At 46.4% G+C, this 24,894-nt stretch overlaps 1 protein-coding gene across 3 annotated transcripts in view; it reads left to right on the top strand.

The window, feature by feature from the left end:
- MAP3K15 (mitogen-activated protein kinase kinase kinase 15) overlaps nt 1–24,894 on the top strand; it is a 183,336-nt gene that overhangs the window by 126,749 nt on the left and 31,693 nt on the right. For all 3 annotated transcript variants that reach the window (XM_050936487.1, XM_050936486.1, XM_050936485.1), the window contains 3 exons: nt 2,223–2,353; nt 2,622–2,727; nt 23,175–23,332. In XM_050936487.1, the coding sequence (XP_050792444.1) occupies nt 2,223–2,353; nt 2,622–2,727; nt 23,175–23,332 (395 nt within the window). The remainder of the gene's footprint in view (nt 1–2,222; nt 2,354–2,621; nt 2,728–23,174; nt 23,333–24,894) is intronic.

Below are 24,894 nucleotides of genomic sequence, written 5' to 3' on the forward strand. Positions count from 1 at the left end.
TAAAGAGGCAGGAAAATCAAAGTTAAGGTTAAACCTCCAGGACACAGACTCAAAAAAGGTAATTCAGAGTGCATTTTAAAAATACATTTGGGAGGCACGAGACAATAATCTTACATCCATTTCACTCCCATCTTTAGGCTCCCACTGCCTCCTGACCGTAATGTGCTTGCTTGCTAACACTGCAGCACACATGCACCGACTTTCTGATTTCCCCGTGGGTGCTCCACCCCTGCTTTGCCCCAGGCCTCACCCCCAGTCCAATCCTTCCCCTAAAGCTCCACCCTCTGTCCACCTCATCCCACCCTCGCTTCACCCCTTCCCATTCTGCCACCGAGTGTGCCCCACCCTCGTTCTGCCTTTTCCTGCCTCTGCACCCCCCTCCCTCCCCAGCACCTCTTGTCTGCCACTGAACACCTGAGCCCACGTTATTTTTTTGGTGGGTGCTCCATCCCAAGAGCACCCATGGAGTCAGCGCCTGTGCTGCCATGCTAACATAATGGCACGTGCTTGTGCTAAATTCATCCCAGCATCTCCAGTCACTGTCCTGCCCCAGACAGTACCAGCTGCTGTTGCTTACCTGATGCTTTATTCTGTCCATGCACTCTTCCTCCCATATATGTTGTAGTGCACTCTGAATAGCTGCTGGAGACAGGAAAAGACTGTGCTAAAACTTACATTTCTTCAGCACCGACTAGCTTTAAAGGGACAGCTATTTAAAAAACCTGTGGTTGAATTTTGTAAGGAAACTTCCAACTCAGAAAGCTGTTGGCATGGATTGAAAACTCTCTCAACTACGTTTGCTACAACTTAAGTAGAGCCCATTGTAAATTCTGTGTCTGACTTGTCATAAGCAGAAACTGTTGCAGAAATTGCTGCTGTGTGAGCCAAGAACTTGGTCTGTTTAAAAAGATTAAATCTGGTTCACTATCTCCACTAAGTAGGAGAAATAACAGTAACCCATCTTCCAATCTGAGTGTAGGAGGCCTCCAGCCCCTGGTTTTCTTTCTGGAACATTCTTTCTTTCCTCTATCTCCGTCTATTCCCAGGGGCAGGGCCGGTGCAAGGATGTTTTGCACCCTAGGTGAAACTTCCACCTTGCACCCTCCCCCGTCCCTGAGCCCCCTCCCCCGTGCCCTGAGGCACCTCCCCCATGGCAGCTCCCACCTTCCGCCCCGAGGGACCCCCCCTGCAGCAGCTCCCCATCCCCCCACCCTCTGCCCTGAGGCACCCCCCTCAGCTCACCCCTGCTCTGAGCACCCCAAGCACGCCATCACTGCTTCACTTCTCCCGCCTCCCAGGCTTGCGACACTTAAGCTGATTGGCGCCGCAAGCCTGGGAGGCGGGAGAAGTGAAGCAGCCATGGCGAGCTCGGGGAGGAGGCGGGGTAGGGGTGAGCTGGGGCTGGGAGTTCCCCTGCGTGCCGCCCCCCTCCCCCCTACTTGCTGCAGGCGGCCGTCCCCACACTTCCCTGCTCCAGCTCCCTCTGCCTAAATGCTGGCAGCGACCAGGGCAGCCAAAGATCCGGCCACTGCGGTCGCTGACAAAGAAAATGCCGCCCCCCCAAATCCTAGCGCCCTAGGCGACGGCCTAGGTCGCCTAAATGGTTGCACTGGCCCTGCCCAGGGGTCAAGGCTATATTAACAAATCAAAGGGAGGTGGGTTTAGACTGTTTTGCTATCAGAATAGATCACCTTCTCTTAACTTACATAGTTTGTCATATTTCACATTCACCTGAGTCCACGCTGCTTTTGATTAAGTGCCAGATTGTGGCTGATCCTAACGTGCACACCTTAGGGCTTAAAGGGGAGTGAGACCAGTCCTACCCTGGCATACAGCTTCCTCACATCATGGTTTAAGGCATGGGTTGTGCATTAGTTACTTTCTGCCCCTTTCAGTGAAACAGGTGGTAGAAATGGGTAGGAAATGGGTAGACACTTGGCTCTGCGATTCCACTAATGTGCCAGCGAATGGAGCTGAGCTGGCACGAAAAGGGAAATAACCTGCATCTAGTCAAAGACTGCAATAAATCACTTCTGCCCTGGAGGAAGTAGGTGACCAGCAAAGTCTTGGGCTTATCCTGGAGTGCTGTAGCTACACCCCACCACCATCCTCAGGACATTGACCTGAGGTTCAGCCTAGCTCTAAATTTATTATTACTGACCTCCAGAAGTTGACCTTGTGACTGTGCTATCCTGACATGTTTTCCTCTTTATCTAACCCAGGAAGCCTCTCTGCTCTTCTAAGATCAAAATGGGGCCCAATGAAAGAACCTACAATAAAATTTTACACCAAGCAGATTCTGGAAGGGCTTAAATATCTCCATGAGAACCTGATTGTACACAGAGATATAAAGGTGAATTTTCTCCAAGTGTTGTATTTTGTACAGTAGAGGCGAGTGTGTGTATGTGTGTGTGGGGGGATTTATTTCAGTACCTCTTGCAAGATAATTAATTTTGTTATAAACAGAAGTCATACTTTTGGTAGGAAGGAGCTTTTAAAAAACAACAACAAAACACTACCACTGCCTCCGGCAGTTTGCTTTGTAAAAAGTGTTGTTATCATCTTTGTTATCAATCTTGCTGGGATCTGTTTACATCCATCTGTCTTTTTGTTGTCTCCAGGGAGATAATGTTCTTGTGAACACATATAGTGGGGTGGTAAAAATTTCTGATTTTGGAACTTCCAAGCGACTTGCAGGTATCAATCCATGTACGGAGACATTTACAGGTAAGATGAACCAAACACATTTCTGAACAGTCTCCTCTTTGGTGGTGGTGGTTTGACGCTGTAGTTAGCATTCTTATTTAGGATTCAGTTTTGGGTTCCTCACGTATCCAAAGTGCCTGTTGAAGCCACCAAGAGCTTTTGGTCGGTAAAGGAAGACGGGACTTTCTACTTTGAAGAAAACAAAGAAAGTAGATTGGTGTACGTCACATGTAAGGATAGGCTTTTTTTCTTCTTCTTAAGGAGCCTATTTAAGCCTAATTTAAAATCTTGGACCAAAAATGTCTGTGAAAAGTTTTACTGCAAAACTTTAAACTCCTGCACCTCACAAAATACCACAAACTGCACCATACGAATCAGTGAGAACCTAATTTTGACTGAAAAAGCTCTCAAAACTTTTTTTTTGTAGCTGGGTCCTCTGAAGATGTTTTTCCTATAGTCAGTTAAGTGTGCTGTGTGTGTTTAAACAATAAAATAGTTAAAATGTGAACTAAAATTGAGCCTACATAATTGTATGTATGTCGTCCTTTGTAAGAAAACCAGGGGAATTACATGACCACTGTCAGAGTGAGATGACGGAAAAGGTATTTTATCACCCTTTAGAAGCTGGAGGCCATTTTCTGTCTTCACCATCTATGACCAATCACAATATCTATGTAACTTTTTCCAAACTTAAAAAGATTGCTGCCATTTTGCAGGCCAGTAGATAATCTGCTCTGTGATTTTTAGGAAATAGTAGCTAGTTCTAAGGATGAGGAAAATATTATCCTTCCTGTTTTTTGCTGTTCAGACTGAGCAAAAAATTGAGTAATTACATAAGCATATCTTTCTTTTCCTGACTATAGCTTCTTTGTTACACAGCAAGTTTTCCTTCCCCCTTGACTTTGCAAGCTTTTACTTCCTTTCCTGTGTGAGTTCTTTTGGTTTTATGCAAATCAGAATCTGGCTAAAACCAACCAGCCTTTTATTTTCAAACAATGTGAGCTCCTTTTTTTATTGACCATAACAAACAATGGGTCAGCCAGTTTGTCTGTGTTTTATAATTAACTTCTCAAACTAAAGTATTCAACATAAAGACTCATGTCTAATTTATTTCATATTAAAATACAATTTAGGAAAGTATGCATTCATGAATTACCAAATGAATAAGAGGGATTTTTAACCAAAATTTACTAGTTTTAGTTAAATATTGAAAGAGAAATTAAATCTGTAGAAATAAAGACCAGTAGTATTTCATGTAAAAATTGAAATACTTGGAAAAAAAAAGTTGTAATCACTTTAGTATCTTTGGGGACCATATGGTATTAAGTTTATGAATGGTTTATGTATCACTTTGGGCCAGTGATTGTATGAAACTCTGGGGAGGGAGAGAGCTAAAAACAGTGAGGGGGTGATTAAAGTAAATCACTTAGGTTGTAAACACCTCTAGAGAGGTACCACCCCCAGAAAGGCTTATATATACTGGTTCGAGATGAGTTTTCGAGACGCCAACAGACTAAGAAAGGGCTTTTGGTATAAAAAAGCTGAGTTGAGCCTTTTTTATTCAGCAAATGGACAGGACCTTCTCCCCAACCAGTGTGGAAGGGTTGGAATGATTTTGGCTTACTAGGGCCCCATAAGACTGAAAATTGACCTATAGTGAGTTTTAGCATGCATATAGGAACTTTTATTGACTTTTATGTATTTTCTTTGTAATGCTTTTACCTTAAGGATAAATGTATTTTGCTTTGTGAGGGTTGGTTGGTGACTTGTAGACACTTTGTCATAGCCCCTGGAGAAAGGTTAATGGCAGGTACTGGACCCCAGTCAGACTAACTGCAAGCTTAAGCCCCTAGTCTGGAGGGACAGAGATGTGAGTCTCTGCCCCAGAGAGGTGACAGCTGGGAGCCTGAAACCTTTAAAAAAATGATAAATTTAATAGTAATAAGTCACTAGGGCCAGATCCTCTCACAGATTAGTAACTGGTTAAAAAACAAGAAACCAAGGGTAGGAATAAATGGTCATTTTTCAGAATGGAAAGAAGTTAACAGTGGTGTCCCTCAAGAATCTGTATGGTGACTGGTGCTGTTCAACATATTCATAAATTATTTTGAAAAAGGGAAAACAGTAAGGTGACAAAAATTACAGATGATACAAAATAACTCAAGATAGTTAAGTCCAAAGCAGACTGTAAAGTTACAAAGGGATGGCAACAAAATGGCAGATGAAATTCAATGTTAAATGCAAAGTAATCCACATTGAAAAACATAATCCTAAGTATACATACAAAATGATGGGGGTCTAAATTAGCTGTTACCACTCAAGAAAGAGATCTTTCTGTCGTCATGCATAATTCTGTGAAATCATCTGCTCAATGTGCAGAGGCAATCAAAAATGCTAACAGAATGTTAGGAACCATTAGGAAAGGGATAGAAAATAAGACAGTAAATATAATGCCACTAGATAAAGCCATGGTATGCCCACACCTTGAATACTGAAAGCAGTTCTGGTTACCTCATCTCAAAAAAGATATTAGAAATGGAAAAGGTACAGAGAGAGGCAACAAAAATGATTAAGGATATGGAACAGCTTCCATATGAGGAGAGATTAAAAAGACTAGGACTGTCCAGCTTGGAAAAGAGACGATTAAGGGGGGATGTGATCGAGGTATGTAAAATCATCAGTGGTGTGGAGAAAGTGAATAAGAAAGTGTTGTTTATCTCTTCACATAACACACTAACCTGGGGTCACTCAGTGAAATTAGTGACAGAGTCCTGTGGCACCTTATAGACTAACAGACGTTTTGGAGCATGAGCTTTCGTGGATGAATACCCACTTCCTCAGACGCATGTGGTGGAAATTTCCAGAGGCGGGTATAAATATGCACGCAAGAATCAGTCTAGAGATAACAAGGTTAGTTCATTCAGGGAGGATGAGGCCCTCTTCAAGCAACTGAGGTATGAATACCAAGGGAGGAGAAACTGCTTTTGTATTTGGCTAGCCATTCACAGTCTTTGTTTAATGCTGAGCTGATGGTGTCAAATTTGCAAGTGAACTGAAGTTCTCTTTGGAGTCTGGTCCTGAAGTTTTTTTGCTGCAGGACTGCTACCTTTAAATCTGCTATTGTGTATCCAGGGAGTTTGAAGTGTTCTCCTACAGGTTTTTATATATTGCCATTCCTAATATCTGACTTGTGTCCATTTAGCAATGAAATTAGTAGGGAGCAGGTTTAAAGCAAACAAAAGGAAGTACTTCTTCATGCAACACAAAGTCAACCTGTGGAATTGCCAAGGGATGTTGTGAAGGCCAGAATTATAACTGTATTCAAAAAAGAATAAGATAAGTTCATGGTAGATAGGTCCATCACTGGCTATTAGCCAAGATGGTTGGGGTACAACCCTGTGCTCTGAGTGTCCTTAAGCCTTGGACTGCCAGATACTGGTACTGGACGACAGAGGTCACTTGATAATTTCCCTATTCTGTTCATTCCCTTTGAAGCATCTGGCATTGGCCACTGTTAGAAGACAAGATATTGGGCTAGAAGGATCATTGGTCTGTCCCAGTATCTCATTCTTATGTAAGTGAGTGCCCTTGAAGAAGACCGGGATCGGGGTCAAAGGTGCAGATAACCCTGAAATGGTGACAGTTTCCACAAATATAATTTCTCTTGCAATAAATGCCAGTTCTATTTGATTTAAAAAATTGAAGTATTTCAAAGAAAAAAATCTCATCACTTAACATTTTAAAAATGGTGAAGTAAAATTAAAGAGCAAGTTATAGTCATAGCATTTGTAAAATTCATCAATCTTGATTCCTAATAAAATGCTGTACTTAAGTGAAATTAAAATATTATTTGTCAGTTTACATAGATCTGAGATAGTCATTTCACGCATTCCAAAATGGGCTATCTCTTTAGCTCACAGACATGAAAACATGACATACAAAAAATACAGTACATTTTGGGGTAAAGTTTGGTTGAATCATTTCTTTAAGAAATTTCACCATAGTTTTCCAAATAAATTATTCAATAAATACTTTTTTATTATCCAGCTGCATAAACTATGTGAATAAATAACAAAAATATATATACAGTTTTCATTAAATATTTGAAATAGAATACTTCAATTGTTGCTTGCAAGTATTTGAGCAGTTCCATGCTGTTGTATAAAATAATGAGAATGGAACAGCATGCTCCACATGGTAACCATATGAAATAGACGCATTTTAATACCATACTAAAGGAACTACCAAATGACAGCATAAGAATAGTTGCCATATTGTGACGAGAGCAGGTAAAAATTTCATCTTGTTTCTGCATTCATCCCTTCCTACATTTTTTTTAGTGCTTTGTGTGGGTATATTTTACCTATGTGTAACTGTAGTAGTCTCCACTGGATATGTCCATACTAACACAGGCTGGTCTCCCTCAATTTGTCTTCAATTGGAACAAATCTACATTAGACCCTTTACATCCTTGTTTTATTTCCTGTCATGGAGTCTCCAACTATTTGATCCTCTCAACATGTTCAATTCCATGATGGAGAGCATGCTGATCTCCTTTCTTATGGCTGGCCAAGTCACTGACCTGTTAAGTTCCATCAAATTACAGTTGTATACACTCTGCCTTTTATTGGCATTTTTTTGTCACAGAGAACTGGAGTAAGCTTCCGCCAGTTGTACCGACCCAACTTCAATATGATGCCAGGTTTCACTCAGGGGCACCACTGTCAGCAACCATTGATCCTAGGAATTTAAATACTTCCGCTCTTCTAAGTTCACTGCCAGTGATATACTTCATGTTGAGTCCTCCTCCCTCCTACCAACGTTCATTCTGTGTAGACTCTTCAGAACTATGTTGCCGCTGTTCAAAGTTGGCTTGCAGGGGCTCACAGTCTTCCACATGTAGCATCAGTGAACAGCATGTTCCAAGGTGGCTCCCTTTATGTAGTCTCACTTATTGCATTTATGACAATCACAAATAAAAAGGGGCTAAACAGTGACCCACAATGCAGATCAATCTTTATTGGAAGTTCTCTACTGTAGTCCCATTTAATTTTGACTATGGTAGTCACTCCATCATACATATCTTGGATAAGAGGAACGTATCTTTCTGGCACACCTCTCCATCGCAAATTCCACCAAACTAATTCTCTTGGAACATGACCCTATGTCTTCTCTGGGTCCACAAAGACCATACCTAGTTGCCATCTCTCTTCTCTGAACTTTTCCATTCGGATTCATGGTGCAAATATGGCATCAATGATGTTCCTTCCCAGCACAAATCCATATGGACCCTTCCAAATTTCAACCATTCCATGCAGATGCTTTTCAATAATCCTTTCCCATAACTTTCATAGCATATGACTTCAACTTAATTGGGCTATAATTAGTACACAGTGTTAAATATCTCCTTTATGTTTCAAAATAGGTACCACAAAGCTTTTCATCTGGCATTTTTCTCTTTCTTACTTCTTCTGGCCCAGGTGCTTTCTCCTTTTTCATTTTCTCAAGTGCCTCTGCAACCTCTTCCTTTGGTATGCAATCTGTCATGCTCATGTTCAGCTTACATGTTCTTAATTCCGCCATTGGGTTCTCCTCATTCATCACACTTTCAAAAGAATCACTCCATGCTTTGTTGATTGATTCACCATTTGTTTGCAAAATGCCATATGCATTTCTAACGTAAGCAAACTTGCATCCTTTTCATCATTTTCTCTCTTGCCTTGGCAAGGCTACAGATGGTCTTATCTCCCTTCTGTCCTCCTAGTCAGTTTAGTTCATCACAGGCCATACTTTTAGCTGTTGCAGCACTTCTTCTAACCTCCTTTGTGTCTCCCCATATACCATCTTATCATTACTGAAACCCACTGGCCTGCCATTTTTTGAAGATTGCCTGTTTTCCACCTCAACAGATTCCCTAACTTGAGGATTTCATCACCAAGTGTTCCTTCTTATCCTTTTCAACACTGGTTTCATCTCTCCTAGGACTTCTTGTGCAATTTTCAGCAAAGCTGACCTTAGTTTGAACCAGTTGTCCTCCATGCACCCCTGGGTGTATTCAGGAAGTCTGCGCATTTCTCCTTGTATGAAGTTTTTTTCATTACCATCTGTTTTCACCAGTTAGGCCTCTCCAGTGCCAAGGGCTTCAGATACTTCTGAGGCTCTGCATTCTAGTCTGTAAGGATAAGTCTATGCCGTCTCACAGTGCACTCGCTCCATTTACCTTATAATTGATTATGCATGATCTCTCTCTGGTTAGTATTGAAAAGAAATTGATTCAGGACTGGTGTTCTCCACTGGCATAAAATATGAGATGGGTTTCTCTCTTCTGAAAGTGTGTGTTTGCGGTCATCAAGCCCAGTGCCAGACAAGTCTGTAGGACCATTTTTCTCTCCCTCGGAGTTTCTGGTTCCAGTGCCGTGCCCAGCACGGACACCTTCATGTCCAGTCTTCTCAGTTCTAGTGTGTACATATAAATCTACTCCTATAAGGATCTTCTTGTTGGATGGTATGTCTTCAGTAAGGTGCAACTCCTCATCAAAAAATGTTACCATCTTCTTCGAGTGGTTGTTCATGTCCATTCAAAGTAGGTGTGCGCGCACCGCGTGTACGCCAGCCGGAAGATTTTCACCTAGCAGCGTCAGTAGGGTCGGCCCTGGTGCCCCCTGGAGTGGCACCACTACGGTGCCCTATAAAGGGGCCCGCCGACCCTCCATCCCCTCAGTTTCTTCTTACCACCGGTGATGGCTAGCTGGAACTTCTCTTGCGCATAGCAAGTTAGCAGTGTCCCTATCCTTGTGTATAGTCTGTGTATATAGTTACGTTATAGTTAGTTTACTTAGGTCATTGTATATAGTTCTTGGTATTTGGGGGGTTCCCCCCCAAATTTTCGTCACCCGCTGGGGCATGCCCGGGTCCCCCGGGTTTAAACTCTGCAAGGACTGCTGGAAATTCATGCCCAAGAGTGACCCGCACTCCACTTGTTTGAGGTGCCTCAGAAGAGCCACCAGAAGGACCGGTGCTCTATCTGCAGAGGCTTCCGCCTGAGAACTCTCAAAGACAGAGCTCAAAGACTTAGAGTCCTCCTGATGCTGGCTGCCCTGTGGCCACCCTCGGACACAGATCTGGCCGAGGCGGTGCCCAGCACGTCTTCCTCGGTGTGGAGTGCCCCGGCACCGGCATCAGGACTTAGGGTCCAGCCCAAGTCATCTAAAACCTGGCACCGGACGGAGTTGGGTCATAGGAAGTCGGCCTCAGTGCGGCACCGCTCACCGTCACCAGTGCCCGCTGAGAAGAGAAAGCCGGTGAGGGAATGGTCACCCCACCAGGATCCGAGGCCGATACCGTCTGCGGGTGCAAGCGGACAGGCTGGGCTACAGCCCTTGACTGCTCCGTTGACTCCCGCACCGCAGAGAAGGCGGTTGAATCCGGACCAGCCTAGATCCCCGGACCTCAGCGGAGACTTGCGCCTCCCTTCAACACTGGAGCCGTTCAAGGTGGCCTCAGACTTGATGGGACTCCGGCACCAGCCTCCCCGCTCCGTAGGGAGTTGCCTACCGCGGCCTGTCCCCCAGTACAGTCGAGGGGCAAGCCGGCCATGCTGTCACCTCCCTCCTCGCACCGCGCCACTAAGGTGGCACCGGAACAGATAAGAAGCTCCCCGTTGCCTCAGCACCGCTCTCCAACGGCACCGGGTGCTGCTTCCCCCAGGTCCTCGTACTCAGGACTTCAGACTCAGAAGCAGACTCCTACTGCTCCAGCCAGTCGCGGAGCAGGAGATCGGTTTTGGGGGCGAGTCACCAGCATTACCCACAGTGGCAGCAGCAATAGCATCTGCCCTTGCAGTGGCCGTTTTGGACCCCCTGGGCCTATCACCAGTCAATAGGCCAGGCGTTTGGTCCTCGATCAAGGTTGGCCTCAGTCTCCTCGGCATCGGTGGCCCCGGTGCAGCTGCCTCCTCCACCGGCACTGTCGCCGGGCAAGGGTGTGCCATATCCACGTTCAGCACCCCCTAGCCAGGCAGCGGCACTGGTAGCGGCTACAGTTTCAGCTCAGGAGGCACCGCCCGATACGCCAAGCCGCTCACTGGTGACCCTGGTACCGGTCGTGATGCCGCATTTAGTATCGGAACCAGCCTCGCAACCACAGTATCGTGTGCCACAGGACTCCGAAGGACTGCATGCACTGGAGGAAGGGCCGATCCATGTAATTTCCTCGTCTTCCTCCCCGGACGAAGCGGTCTCGGGTACGGCTGTGGCACCGGCCCTGGAGGACACTCGACTCCTCCAACAACTGCTCCGGTGAGCAGCTCAGAGCCTCGCAATCCAAGTTGAGTTGAGGAAATTGAGGTGGACACGGACCCTATAGTAGATATCCTGGCTCCCTCAGGGCCATCCAGGGTGGCTCTTTCGCTGATAAAGACTATAGCGGATACATCTCGCACCTTATGGCAAATGCCAGCCTCACTGGCCCCTACTGCCAAGAGAACGGAGCGGCGCTATTTCGTCCCCTCTAAAGGGCACGAACACTTGTACACACACACACACCCGGACTCCCTGGTGGTGGATGCGGCCAACCAACAGGAGCATCAAGAGTTTCACGGGTCAACACCAAAGAGCAAGGACGCTAAAAGACTTGACCTCTTTGGCAGAAAAGTGTATTCCACGGCAGACCTACAACTCCACATTGCCAACCAACAGGCAATTGTAAGCCGATATGGTCATAACACGTGTTCAGCCATGTCGAAGTTTACGGAGCTCCTTCCCCAGGACTCGAGATCAGAGTTTTTGGCCCAGGTGGAGGAGGGGAAGCTGATCTCCCGAGCCTCTCTCTAGGCTGCCCTCAATGCGGCGGACTCAGCCTCGCGCACCCTGGCCACAGGCCTGGTCATGCGGCGGGGAGCCTGGCTCCAGGTCTCGGGCCTGCCCTATGAGGTCCAGCAGACCATTCAAGACCTCTCCTTCGAGGGCCAGATGTTGTTTTCAGAAAAGACGGACAAGCATCTGCATAGCCTAAAGGACTTGTGGGCCACGCTTCGCTCGCTGGGCTTGCATACCCCTGCGACCCAGTGCAGGCAGTTTAGGCTGCAGACGGCCCCAAGCCCCTACCAGCCTCAGACTCGCCAAGAGCTGGGGCACAGGCGGGGCAGAAATGGCAGGAGGCGTCACCAACGCCACCCCTCCGGCCAGGCGTCCGGTCAGTTGAGACCACCATGGGGGCCAAGACCACCATGGGGGCGAAGACTCCTTATTTGATGCTATGGTCGAGGGCGACTACTTTTCAAGACTCTGGATCCTTCTACCCCTACCTTTGGTCATGTCTATCCCCCTTCTACCGTGCCTGGTCCTGAATAACGTCGGACAGCTGGGTGCTCCGCATGGTAGAGAGGGGATATTCTATCCAGTTCTCTTCCCTCCTGCCCCACCAGCCCCCCTCCACGTCCCTCTTCAGGGATCCATCTCACAAGCAACGTCTAAGTCAAGAAGTGAAGTCCCTCATGGAGGCAGGGGCCGTGGAGGAAGTCCCTGGGAGCTCAGGGGCAAAGGCTTCTACTCCCAGTATTTCCTAATATCAAAGGCGAAAGGGGGCCTGAGACCCATCCTAGACTTGTGGCGGCTGAACAAGTTTGTGTGAAAGCTCAAGTTCTGCATGGTTTCCCTGTCCTCGATTATTCCCTCCCTGGATCCAGGAGATTGGTATGCCACCCTCCACTTAAAGGACGCTTATTTCCCCATTGCCATAATTCCCCGACACCAGTACCTCAGGTTCGTCGTGGCCGACGCCCGTCTGCAGTTCACGGTGCTCCTGTTTGGCCTATCAGCTGCTCCAAGGGTCTTCACGAAGTGCACGGCAGTCGTGGCGGCCTTCCTATGCAGGCGGGGCATCCAGGTATTCCCCTACCTGAACGACTGGCTCATAAAGGGCCACTCCAAGGAGCAGGTGGAGACCCAGGTGTCGTTTATCAGGCGGACCTTTCTCAATCTTGGCCTCCTCTTGAACGAAGCCAAGTCCACCCTGTCTCCGACGCAATGAATAGAGTTCATAGGAGCAGTTCTGGACTCCACCCACGCCAGAGTGTACCTGCCGGAATCCAGGTTCCGTGCGATTTCCGAGCTCATCCTCGAACTGCACCGCGCCCCGATTACCACGGCTCAAGTTTGCCTCCGACTGTTGGGTCACATGTCGGCGTGCACCTATGTGGTAAACCATGCCAGACTCCGACTTCACCCCCTATAGTCCTGGTTAGCGACAGTATATCGCCTGACCAGGGACCCCTTGGACTCAGTGGTGTCCATTCCCCACTTGGTGCTAAGCTCGCTGTGGTGTGGCTCAACCCGCAGAAAGTGTGCATGGGTGTCCCCTTCGCTGCCCCTCACCCTTCCTCTTCCTGGTAACGGATGCCTCAGATCGGAGTTGGGGAGCGCACCTGGGACACCTCAGGACGCAGGGCTTGTGGTCGCCAGAGGACCTCGAGTTTCATATCAATGTCAGGGAGCTGAGAGCAGTTCGCCTGGCTTGTTTGACCTTCCGGTCCCACCTGGCCGGCAGATGTGTTTCAGTCCTCTCGGACAACACGTTGGCAGTCTTTTATATCAACAAACAGGGGAGTGCACGCTCCTCTCCCCTGTGCAGGGAAGCCCTCGTGCTGTGGGATTTCTGCATCCACAGTGCTACCCACCTGACGGCGTTCTACCTTCCGGGGGAGTAGAACGGTTTGGCAGATGCTTGTGGTCCCTCCGATAGGATGTGGTACACTCAATTTTCCAGCTCTGGGGCTTTCCCCGGTTAGACCTGTTCGCCTCAAGGGAAAACAGAAAGTGCCGACAGTTCTGCTCCCTCCTGGGCCGCAGTCAGGGGTCTTTGTCGGACCCCTTCCTACAGTCTTGGAGGGGTCGGTCTGCTCTACGCCTTTCCTCCGATCCCCCTGATACACAGGGTGATTTTGAAGATTCGTAGGGACCATGCACGGGTAATCCTGATAGCTCCTGCGTGGCCGCGCCAACATTGGTACGTCACTCCTGCACATGTCCGTTCAGGCGCCCTTGACGCTGCCCCTGCTCCTGGACTTGATCATGCAGGACTGGGGCTCCCGCTGCCACTCAAACCTGGAGTCCCTTCACCTCACAACATGGATGCTCCATGGCTGAACCCGGTGGAGATGCAGTGCTCCCAGCAGGTCAGACAAGTGCTGGTCAGTAGTAGGAAACCATCAGCTAGGGCCACCTACCTGGCCAAATGGAAGCGCTTCTCCATATGGTCGGGTCAGCGAGGTCACAATCCGCTGGGGGTCCCAATCCCCATTGTCCTAGACTATTTGCTCCACCTCAGACAACAGGGCCTCTCCCTCTCCTTGATTCGTGTTCACTTGGCGGCCATCTCGGCTTTCCATCCAGGAGAGGGGGGTACCTCGGTATTTGCGAACCTGCTTTTCGAGCGTTTCCTCATAGGTATGGACAGGCTATTTCCGCATGTTCGTCAGCCGGCCCCTGCTTGGGACCTGAATCTGGTCCTCTCCGCCCTCGTGGGACCTCCCTTTGAGCCTCTGGCTTCGTGCTCCCTGTTGTATTTGTCGTATAAGACCGCCTTTTGGTGGCAATCACCTCAGCCAGGAGGGTGTCGGGACTCAGGGTGTTAACATCCGAGCCCCTGTACACTGTCTTCTATAAGGACAAGGTCCAACTTAGAACTCATCCGGCTTTCCTACCCAAGGTCGTCTCACAGTTCCACATGGGTCAAGAGATTTTTCTCCCGGTGTTTTATCCGAAACCACACTCTTCCAATGAGGAGCGGAGGTTACATTCCCTGAATGTCCGCAGAGCCTTGGCTTTTTACATCGAGCGTACCAAGCCGTTCAGATGCTCAACTCAGCTCTTCATCGCAGTGGCGGATAGGATGAAGGGGCTCCTGGTTTCCTCTCAGCGAATCTCTTTTTGGATCGCGACCTGCATCCAGGAATGCTACCGCATAGCTAAGACCCCTGTCCCTCCGGTCACAGCCCACTCCACTAGGGCACATGCCTCCTTTGTGGCGTTCCTGGCTCAGATCCTGACTCAGGAGATTTGTAGAGCGGCCACGTGGTCCTCCATCCACACGTTCTCGTCCAACTACACCATCACGCACCAGGCTAGCGATGATGCAGCCTTTGGTCGTGCAGTACTCCAGTCAGCAGTGATCTCCGACTCTGCCGCCTAAAGTTAGGCTTGTGAGTCACCCCTACTTTGAATGGACATGAACAACCACTCGAAGAAGAAGAAGAAACGGTTACCCACCTTTTAGTAACTGTTGTTCTTCGAGATGTGTTGTTCATGTTCATTCCAATATCCACCCTCCTGCCCCTCTGTCGGAGTGCCGGCAAGAAAGAACTGAGGGGTTGGAGGGTCTGTGGGCCCCTTTATAGGGTGCCGTAGTGGCGCCACTCCAGGGGGTGCCAGGGTTGATCCTACAGACGCTGCTAGGGGAAAAACTTCCGGCTGGCGTGCACGCGGCGCACACACACCTACTTTGAATGGACATGAACAACACATCTCGAAGAACAACAGTTACTAAAAGGTGGATAACTGTTTTTTTTTTGATCCTCTCCTAGCTGTTGGTGCATGCCAACTTACTATAGAGATAGTTACCTCTTGCCAACACAGTTTAATACTCATCAGTTGGTCCAATGTTCTGGTAACCTCTGTCACATGCCTCTGCAGGGTTTCATCAAGAATAACTCCAACAGCATTTCAGGAGGTTGAACTCTCTGAGAAGTAGATTTTGTGACTCCTCACCACCCTCCTGTCTCTGCAGCCTTTCTGTTTGGTCTCTTGTACACATGCCATATTCACTCTTCTCATCTTTAAGAACTCGCATAGTTCCAAACTTATTCCAGTCGGCATTCCTACCCCAACTTGCACATCTCAGTTTACTCACTGACTTTTTTAATTTTATCAGCCCTTGCCCAGTTACTACAGTCAAGCACGGCTGTTGTAGGTCACTTGTGGGGAACATCTTTGCCTTCTGGGATACGCTTTTTGACAAATATAGCAATTTCCTACAATATCATTGAAAGACCTTAGTTTATTACGTTTCATATTATTGTGAGATGGAGTTGTGTGTAACCTCTTGGGGGAGTGGGGGGGAGAGGAGGATGATAGATGTGAGACCTGGGAGTTCAAAAGACTGTATTGAAAATGAGACACTTTTGGGACAATAAGTGTTAAGTAGATTTCCTGGGGAATTTCTAGGGAGAGGTTAATGCAAATTCTCTAGCTCTGGCTATGCAAAAATCCAGACTTTCGAAGAGGGTGAGGAGAGGGTGACTGTCTGCTGGTTACCTGTTACAGAAGGCCAAGATCACAGGGCCGAGCTGTATAAAGAAATGACTGATCTGCCCAGCCTTGGTTCTGGTTTTGGATCCAAGACGGATAAACTTGTGACCACAGGGAAAACCCAGATTTGGGTTTTGAAGAACTGAAACCTATCAGAGCCCTAGATTGGAGTTGTGGGTGACCACTTATAAGCTTTTTAGAGGCATGTAGATTCTTTTATTGCCTTAATATGCTTTCTCTGTAATATTTTTACCTTTAGAATTAATATGTGTATGATAACTTACGACTGCAGTAATACACTAGTTATAGCCTTTGGAGAAAAAAGCGAAGTGCAGGCTCTGGCCTTTTTGGACAGGCTGGCTGGGGATGTCACAGGGTATGTCTACACTACGGGATTATTCCAATTCTACATAAACCATTTTTTAAAACAGATTGTGTAAAGTCGAGTGCACGTGGCCACACTAAGCACATTATTTTGGCAGTGTGCGTCCATAGACTGAGGCTAGCATCGATTTCCAGAGCATTGCACTGTGGGTAGCTATCCTGTAGCTATCCCATAGTTCCCGCAGTCTCCCTCGCCCATTGGAATTCTGGGTTGAGATCCCAATGCAAAAACAGTGTCGCGGGTGATTCTGGGTAAATGTCGTCACTCAATCCTTCCTCCGTGAAAGCAGCGGCAGACAATCATTTCGTGCCCTTTTTCCCTGGATTGCCCTGGCAGACGGCATAACATGGCAGCCATGCAGCCTGTTTAGCCTTTTGTCACTGGCAACGTATGTGTACTGAATGCTGCTGACAGACGCAGTACCGCAGTGCTACGCAGCAGCATTCATTTGCCTTTGCAAGGTTAAAGAGATGGTTACCAGCTATAGCACCATCTGCAATTGGAAACTGGTGATGACGTTTATCAGTCATTTTGCACCGTTTGCAATTGAAAATTGGCGATGACGGTTATCAGTCCTTTTGTACCATCTGCTGCTGTCATGGGTGCTCCTGGCTGGCCTCACTGAGGTCGGCCGGGGGCACATGGAGAAAAATGGGAATGACTCCCCAGGTCATTCCCTTCTTTATGTTTTGTCTAAAAATAGAGTCAGTCCTGCCTAGAATATGGGGCAAGGGTACTAGAGAACCAGAGAGCACAGCCGCTGTGTTCAGAGCCCAGAGATCCCACAGAATTGATGATGCCATTCTAGGGTGTGCCCCTGCAACAACCCCACCCTTTGCTTCCCTCCTTCCCCAACCCTCCTGGGCTACTGTGGCACTGTCCCCCCCATCTGTGTGATGAAGTAATAAAGAATGCAGGAATAAGAAACACTGACTTTTTAGTGAGATAAAATGAGGGGGAGGCAGCCTCCCGCTGCTATGATAGTCCAGGCAGTACAGAATCTTCATTAGACATGAAGTGAGGGGGGCTGATGTAGATCAGCCCTCAGTTGCTATGATGAGGACGGTTTTCAATCCTTTTGCACCGTCTGCTGGGAATGACCAGGAGTCATTCCCATTGTTGCCTAGGCTTCCCTGGCTGACCTCACCAAGGCCAGCCAGGAGCACTCACGGGATGATGAGGACGGTTTTCCGCCATTTTTCACCGTCTGCCATCAGGAAAGGAAGGGGAGGGGATGCTGCTGTTCAGCACCGCAGGACTGCGTCTGCCAGCAGCATGCAGTAGACATACGGTGACATTGAAAAAAGGCGAGAAACGATTTTTTTCCCTTTTCTTTCACGGGAGGGAGGGGAGTAAATTGACGAGATATATCCTGAACCACCCGGGACAATGTTTTTGACCCTTCAGGCATTGGGAGCTCAGCCAAGAATGCAAATACTTTTGGGAGACTGTGGGGACTGTGGGATATCTGGAGTCCTCAGTACCCCCTCCCTCCCTCCCTCCGTGAGCGTCCATTTGATTCTTTGGCTTTCCGTTACGCTTGTCCCGCAGCACTGTGCTGAGTCTCTGCTGTGGACTCTGTATCATAGCCTGGAGATTTTTTCAAATGCTTTGGCATTTCATCTTCTTGAACGGAGCTGTGATAGAACAGATTTGTCTCCCCATACAGTGATCAGATCCAGTATCTCCCATATGGTCCATGATGGAGCTTTTTTTGGATTTGGGACTGCATCGCCACCCATGCTGATCAGAGCTCTACACTGGGCAAACAGGAAATGAAATTCATAAGTTCGTGGGGCTTTTCCTGTCTACCTGGCCAGTGCATCCGAGTTCAGATTGCCTTCCAGAGCGGTCACAATGGTGCACTGTGGGATACCGCCCGGAGGCCAATACCGTCGAATTGCGGCCACACTAACCCTAATCCAACATGGCAATACCAATTTCAGCGCTACTCCCCTCGTCGGGGAGGAGTACAGAAATCGATTTTAAGAGCCCTTTATATCGATATAAAGGTCTTCGTTGTGTGGATTGGTGCAGGGTTAATTCGGTTAACGCTACTAAATTCGGTTTAAACACGTAGTGTAGACCAGGCCACAGTGTAGGGCAGGGAGCAGTGCAGCCTTAATGTCCCTGGTCAGGAGAGGTGATGGCTGGGAACAGGAAGGTTGAAGTGGGTGTCCATTGTGGACCATGGAGTGGGACTAGAGGTGCAGTTGTGCTGAAACTGTGACACACTTGACATGAATGTCAGTTTAATGAGCATATCTATGGAGTGACATTTACAGGTCAGCTGTCAAAACCTTTGCTTTGAAACTGCACTTTTCCTTCTCCTAGGTGAGCTGCCTTCTGAGTCTTGTCAGCCTTAGCAGACAGCTCACCTAGGAGAAAGAACACTCCGGTTTCAAACCAAAGGTCCTGGCCCAGCAGGACTGATTTTAAGGCAGTCTTTATTCACCTTGATGTCGTCATCATGGGGCCTAAGTGGCATTTTATGGAGGAAACTGATACTGTGTCACTAGCTACCCCATCACATCCTGCTGAGAGATGTCACCACTTGGTCTGTGACTGCTTACTGATTATTTGCAGCTGCCCTGCATATCTGCAGGATGTTGCCCTATCTGCCATCTGGGGGTGCATGTGGTGGGAGTTGGCCATTCCTATGCAAGTTTTATCAGATTCCTAAAAAGAAATCTCCTTGTTGGCTATATTATTTTTTAATGGCAACTTTTCCATATGCTTTTTATGGAAAAGAGTCCAAGGAAGCAATTCACTTGCAGAAATATTATGAAATCTGTGTTGTATTGCAAACTGTGTATAAATTATAAGCTGTCACTTTAAATCGTAAAGGCTTTCCTAATTCTGCTAGCAGGCTAGGATTGTGCAATCTGGGTCTTTCAGCAGTCAATATACAAAGAGCCAGCCTAGAGCCCGGTGAATTCTGCCCTTTTGGCTATGGAAGCAACCTGCTTTCTCTCTCTTTTTGGTTTTTGTATGTTAAGATTCTGGATTTTTAAGTAAGAGCGTTACTTGCAACCTTCCAGAGAGAGTATATTATGTTTTTCTCTAACTTCTCTGTTTGTAATCTGTGAACCTAACAAAATCCTTCAAGCACCCAAGTGCATGTGTAGAGCTGTTTTACTGCAAATGGAGAGTTATTTATGTACTGACTGAAAATCCATTAAACTTTAAAGAGCAACTTCACAGTATAAAAGAGGGTACGAAGTGCATTTGACTTGATGTCCTAGTAAAAGATCACAGTAACTGTTCCAGACGAACTTGCTGCATGTTTTACTACTTTCTTCGATGTTTGTTTCAACAATATTGCAATCTTTACCCTCGGTCTTGTAATCAGATATGCACAAACAGATTGATGGCCGTGGGACTCTGTACAGGCATGCAGATCTGTCCATGCAGATCAGATTGCAAGATCCAGGCCTTCTTTTGTTAACAGTAGAGTTGTAAACTCTTGTGTTTTAGCACTGCAATTCAGTATTCTAAGAATAACCATTTTTGTTGTGTTATTCTTGAACTGATTGCTTGCCGATTTTGTTGTAACACGAGTCAGCTATGAAATGCAAAACCTTAGTGCTATCTAAAACCAAAAATCCATATACAAACTACATTTTATAATAAAATATTTTAGCTTTTGCAATCAGCATATAATTGAATTTCATTTAAAAATGTTATGACTTTCAAAAATGTTGATTTACATTTTCCAAGGTTTTAGTTTCTTGCCCTTTTCTTATTATGTTGTTACTTTACTTGTGACAGCCCCCACCACTAGCACAACTCTGATGTGTGGTGTTTAGGCATTTGTTTCTAGTGGTATTATGAGACTATTATGTTTTAAATTATTTATGTTTTTTCCACCTATAAACAAACTGATGTTTTGGTTAAGTATAACTTCCTGGAATATATAATTGTTACAAAAATCTCTGAGATGGGCAGCTATTTGAGTATGGTAAGTAAGCTGCTAATGCCTGTTTTGTTTTGTTTTTTAATTATTGGTATTATATAATTTTGTAAACCTATTTCTTAACTAAATAATCCAAATTAATTTATTAACATTCCAGGCAGAGCCTTTTCACTGTTGTCACTAGCATCTCTTTTAGCCCAGAGGAAATTGTATAATACATGTGTTCCTCTTTATGAAGAGATCTATCAACTCTAATGAAAGTTTTGTACATGTAATATTTGCAAGTCTGTTAAGACTGTTTCTTATTCAATAACTTTTGATGATTTAAAGTTACTAAGACCCCTCACTGAGTTCTGCTTCCTCAATTTATTTCTGCTTGAGCAGCCAACTACACTTATGAAGTTAGTTATGAAGTTAAGGAAGTTTAGCTTTCAGACTTATTTTTCCTTGAAGCAATGAGAATGTGCCTATACTGTATTACAGACCTGGGAACTGAAATGGACACTCTTCCATAGTGGCAGAGAAAACATGCCCCAACCTAAAAAAAAATCTTTCTTTGCATTAATTTATATCTGATAACAGAAACATTCTTTAAAGTGTATGAAACTACGCCTTTTCATCATCAGTAATTGTGGATTGTCAAACACACTTTGCAGCCCAGCCCAGGCCCCCCACATGGATGGAACTCAGTCCATTATGATTGGATCCAACTGCTGAATCCCATGTGCTTCCTAAGTGCCCTGGGTCTTGATAGTAACTGGCCATTGTTCCTAACTCTGGATCTCTCACATGCACTCTCAGATGCAGAACCTGTGTCTGACCCTCCTTGGGCAGCAGGACCTTTCAGTTGGCTGCCTAGACCCTAGAACCAGCTTCACAGCCCTCCCAAGCACCCAGTTGCTTAGACATGTTTCCCCTGGCTGTCCAAGCTCTGATTTCCTAATTAATCCCCTTAGCGACAATGTGGCAGAAAAGCAATGAATACGGGCTTAGCAAAGGAATTTCTTAACCACAGTTACATTTACTCTTAACAAAGCACAACAGAGTTACAGATCCATGGAAAACAACAAATCCCAAAATATAACTCCCTGGTCTGATCTCGCCCCATCTGAAAGCTCTAGTTCTGGTCAGCATCCTTTGGCAAGGCAAGCCCCCTTCTCCCCCCCAGCTTTCTCCCTCTCTCCAGCACAGGCTTCTGGCATCTGGTGTTGGATGGCCCCCTTCTTCAGAGAAGCAGCCTCCATAAGTAAAGTCTCCTGTGTTTAGTCAGATGGTCAGGCTGAGAAATTGCATGCTCTCCTAGCTAGGTTTCTGTGTATGAAGTCCATTCAAAGTCACAGGTCCTGCTAGTAGAAACCCCATTGCTCCAGCATGGAAGAGTCATTCAGTGTTAATGGCCCTTGATGGCTCTCTCATTATTAGTCTCTTCAAGGTGCAGGGCCGGCTCCAGGTTTTCTGCCACCCCAAGCGGCAAAAAAAAAAAAAAAAAAAAGGCCGCGGCAGCACAATCATAGTTCGGCGGCAGGTCCTTCACTCCCTCTCTTCCTCTTCGGTGGCAGCTCAAAGAGGAAGAGAGGGACTCGCTGCCGAATTTCTGCTGAAGACCCGGACATGCCGCCCCTTAGTATTGGCCGCCCCAAGCACCTTCTTCTTTGGCTGGTGCCTGGAGCTGGCCCTGTCAAGGTGTCCCACCCTCTAACATGAGCACACAGTATCTGCAAGACATTTCCTTTATCAAAATTTCATCACCACCTGGATGTCTGAACCCGCCATAGAAATTACAATACAGACCAAAGGTCACAGTGAAGGTTACAATCACTGGTATTCTCAAAGCAAATGGGAATCCCCAAAAATGTGGAGTTCACAATTTGACCCAGATATTCACCCTGTTTGTCTCACATTTCTGCCACTTGCCTCCATGAGGTTGTTTCTTTTGCTTTCTCTTAGTCCGACCCTGATATTTCGTTTGTAATGTAGGACACTTTTCCTCTTTCTGCAAGCCTTATCTCTTTCCCATATCTCATCTCTCTAGCCCTACCTCTTTCCATCTCGCCCCCTCTTCAAAATCTCTCATTCAGCTCCTGATCCTCTCCTCCAGGCCTGACCCTCTTTGCATGGACTAGCTCACTTCACTATTGCTGATGTTCGCCTGCTCTGTGTTCCTGCCAGAGGTGGTGAATACAGCAAAAAAAAGTATTTCTTCAAAGGAAACCCATCAACTAGTTGGCTGCTCTCTGCAGCCCTTTCTATTCACATATCTTTCCAATTCATCGTGTGCAGAAATGGAGGTAGGTTTAGCTTAAATAAGGCAAGGGAGAACTTTCAGATTGTACAGTAAATATATTTTCTCCCATTTGAAGTCCTTCATGTGAGGGGAAGAACTAAGAGTTTGTATAGAAAAGACATGGGAAAATACAATCTTATGACTCAGTGTTGGTGGTGGAGTTTGACTCTGGGCTTGGCTACACTCGAAACTCCAAAGTGCTGCCGTGGGTGCGCTCCCGCGGCAGCGCTTTGAAGTGAGAGTGTGGTCGCGGCGCTAGTGCTGGGAGAGAGCGCTCCCAGCGCTGCAGGTACTCCACCTCCTCATGGGGATTAGCTTGCAGCGCTGGGAGCCGCGCTCCCAGTGATGGGGCACTGTTTACACTGGCGCTTTGCAGCGCTGTAACTTGCTGCTCTCGGGTGTGAGAAAGTTGCAGCGCTGTAAAGCACCAGTGTAGCCAAGGCCTTAGAGGGCTCATCTTTCAGTCATACAAGCCGCATTTGAAGTGACAACCTGCAAGGAGTTTAGTGATATGGTGTATCTATTTGATAAGAAAAACAAATATATGACTTGTGTTCTTCCTTTTTTGTCTTGATTCAGGAACTTTGCAGTATATGGCTCCAGAGATTATAGATAAGGGGCCTCGAGGATATGGTGCACCAGCTGATATCTGGTCACTGGGTTGTACTATCATTGAAATGGCAACAGGAAAGCCTCCGTTTCATGAACTAGGGGAGCCACAAGCAGCAATGTTTAAAGTAAGAATTGTTTTATTTGCTGGACAGTTTGTGAAACTTGAAGTAGTACCTGTTAATTAAATTTTTATATAGTTACTATTTACAAGTTAAATATTCTGGGCAATTTAATCTACACTGACATTGTAATCACCTGTTGTTATAGGAGTGACTTTGCACAGGGTCAAGGTCCAAACTGTGATTTCCTTATGCATGTGAATGATCCCATTTGCTTCAAAATGCATCACTGAGGGAAATGCTGTGTGCATGGTGCTTTACAAATCAAATAGAAATGGTCCCTCAGACAGATTAACTGAAGTGCAGAGAGACCAGGTGGCCTGTTGTCACATAGTGAGTAGTAGCAGAGCTTAGAACAGCTATATGCCTATGGATTTGCTACTTGGAATCTTACACTGCACAGGAAATATGACGTCTGGCTTTTAAAGGTATTGTTTTGGATGCGCATGGAGACATAGCTTGGAAGTGGTTCATGAACTGGCATTTTATACCCTGCACTACAATTCAAATACAGGCTCTACCGTTCAGCATTTTGGCTTCAGCCTGCATTGCGAGTAGACCATACTGGATCTCACAAAGCTAAATTGCTATTGTAAATGTATAAGAGTGCCACAATGTGTTAATACAGTTATCTAATGTGATTATTCTGACGACTCTTTATTTTAGCAAGCTGCTGCTACTTGTTTAACCACTTAGCTACTAGCTGCCTTGTGGCCAGCATTATTTCCAGGCTCCTGCTACTTGTTCTCCAGAGTCTATTTTACATAAATATTTCATGGATGAAAAGAATAATTTTGCCAGATTTGTACGGCATGTGCAGACTGAGTGGCACAACTCTGTCTTAAAGAGTACGCCTACACTTGAAAGAAACCCTCCTGCAGCAATGAATCTCGGAACTTGGGTCAGCTACTCCGGTCTCATGCTGTGGGGCTAAAAATAGCAGTGTGGACATTCAAACTCGGGCTTCAGACCTGTCAAGGGGGTTAAGGCTCAAGCTCAGGGTTTTGCCCTCACTTGAACGTCCGCACTGCTGTGTTTAGCCCTGCTCGAGACTCGCTGCTGTGGGTTGCTTGGTTTGTGTGCATTGTAGACATACCCAAAAATAGTTCTGTAAAATCAGTCCTGGGCATTAAAAATGGGTAGCTCATGCTGATGCACCAGAAGGCAATAGCAAGTTACTATCCAGTGACTTCTTGAAATAAATAAATTTCTGTCCAATCACATTATCCAAGTGTGGGATTACATTAACCCTTTGAACATTGCGTAATTTCCAGTTGGCTGCCATTGAAGGGCTAAGAAAGACGCGGGTCTCGGCATAGGGTATAATAAGTGCCTCTGGCAGCCAGGGACTGGGTGTTCACGCTTGTGCTAAGAGTGAGCACTGGGCAAAATAGGACAGGTCTGGGCACCAGACAGAGGCAATGGGCTACGAAGGGACTCAGCATTAGGGCTGGAAGTTGGTTTTGGTATTTGGGGAGAAATGTTCTGAGCGGGCTCAGCAACTGGGAGGGAGGCGCTGGCTGGCATATGAATAGAAGGGCTTGGTGGCTAGTAGGGAGAATAGCGTC

Source organism: Gopherus flavomarginatus, chromosome 1 (assembly GCF_025201925.1).
Source record: "Gopherus flavomarginatus isolate rGopFla2 chromosome 1, rGopFla2.mat.asm, whole genome shotgun sequence".
In the NCBI taxonomy this organism is placed as follows: domain Eukaryota; kingdom Metazoa; phylum Chordata; order Testudines; family Testudinidae; genus Gopherus; species Gopherus flavomarginatus.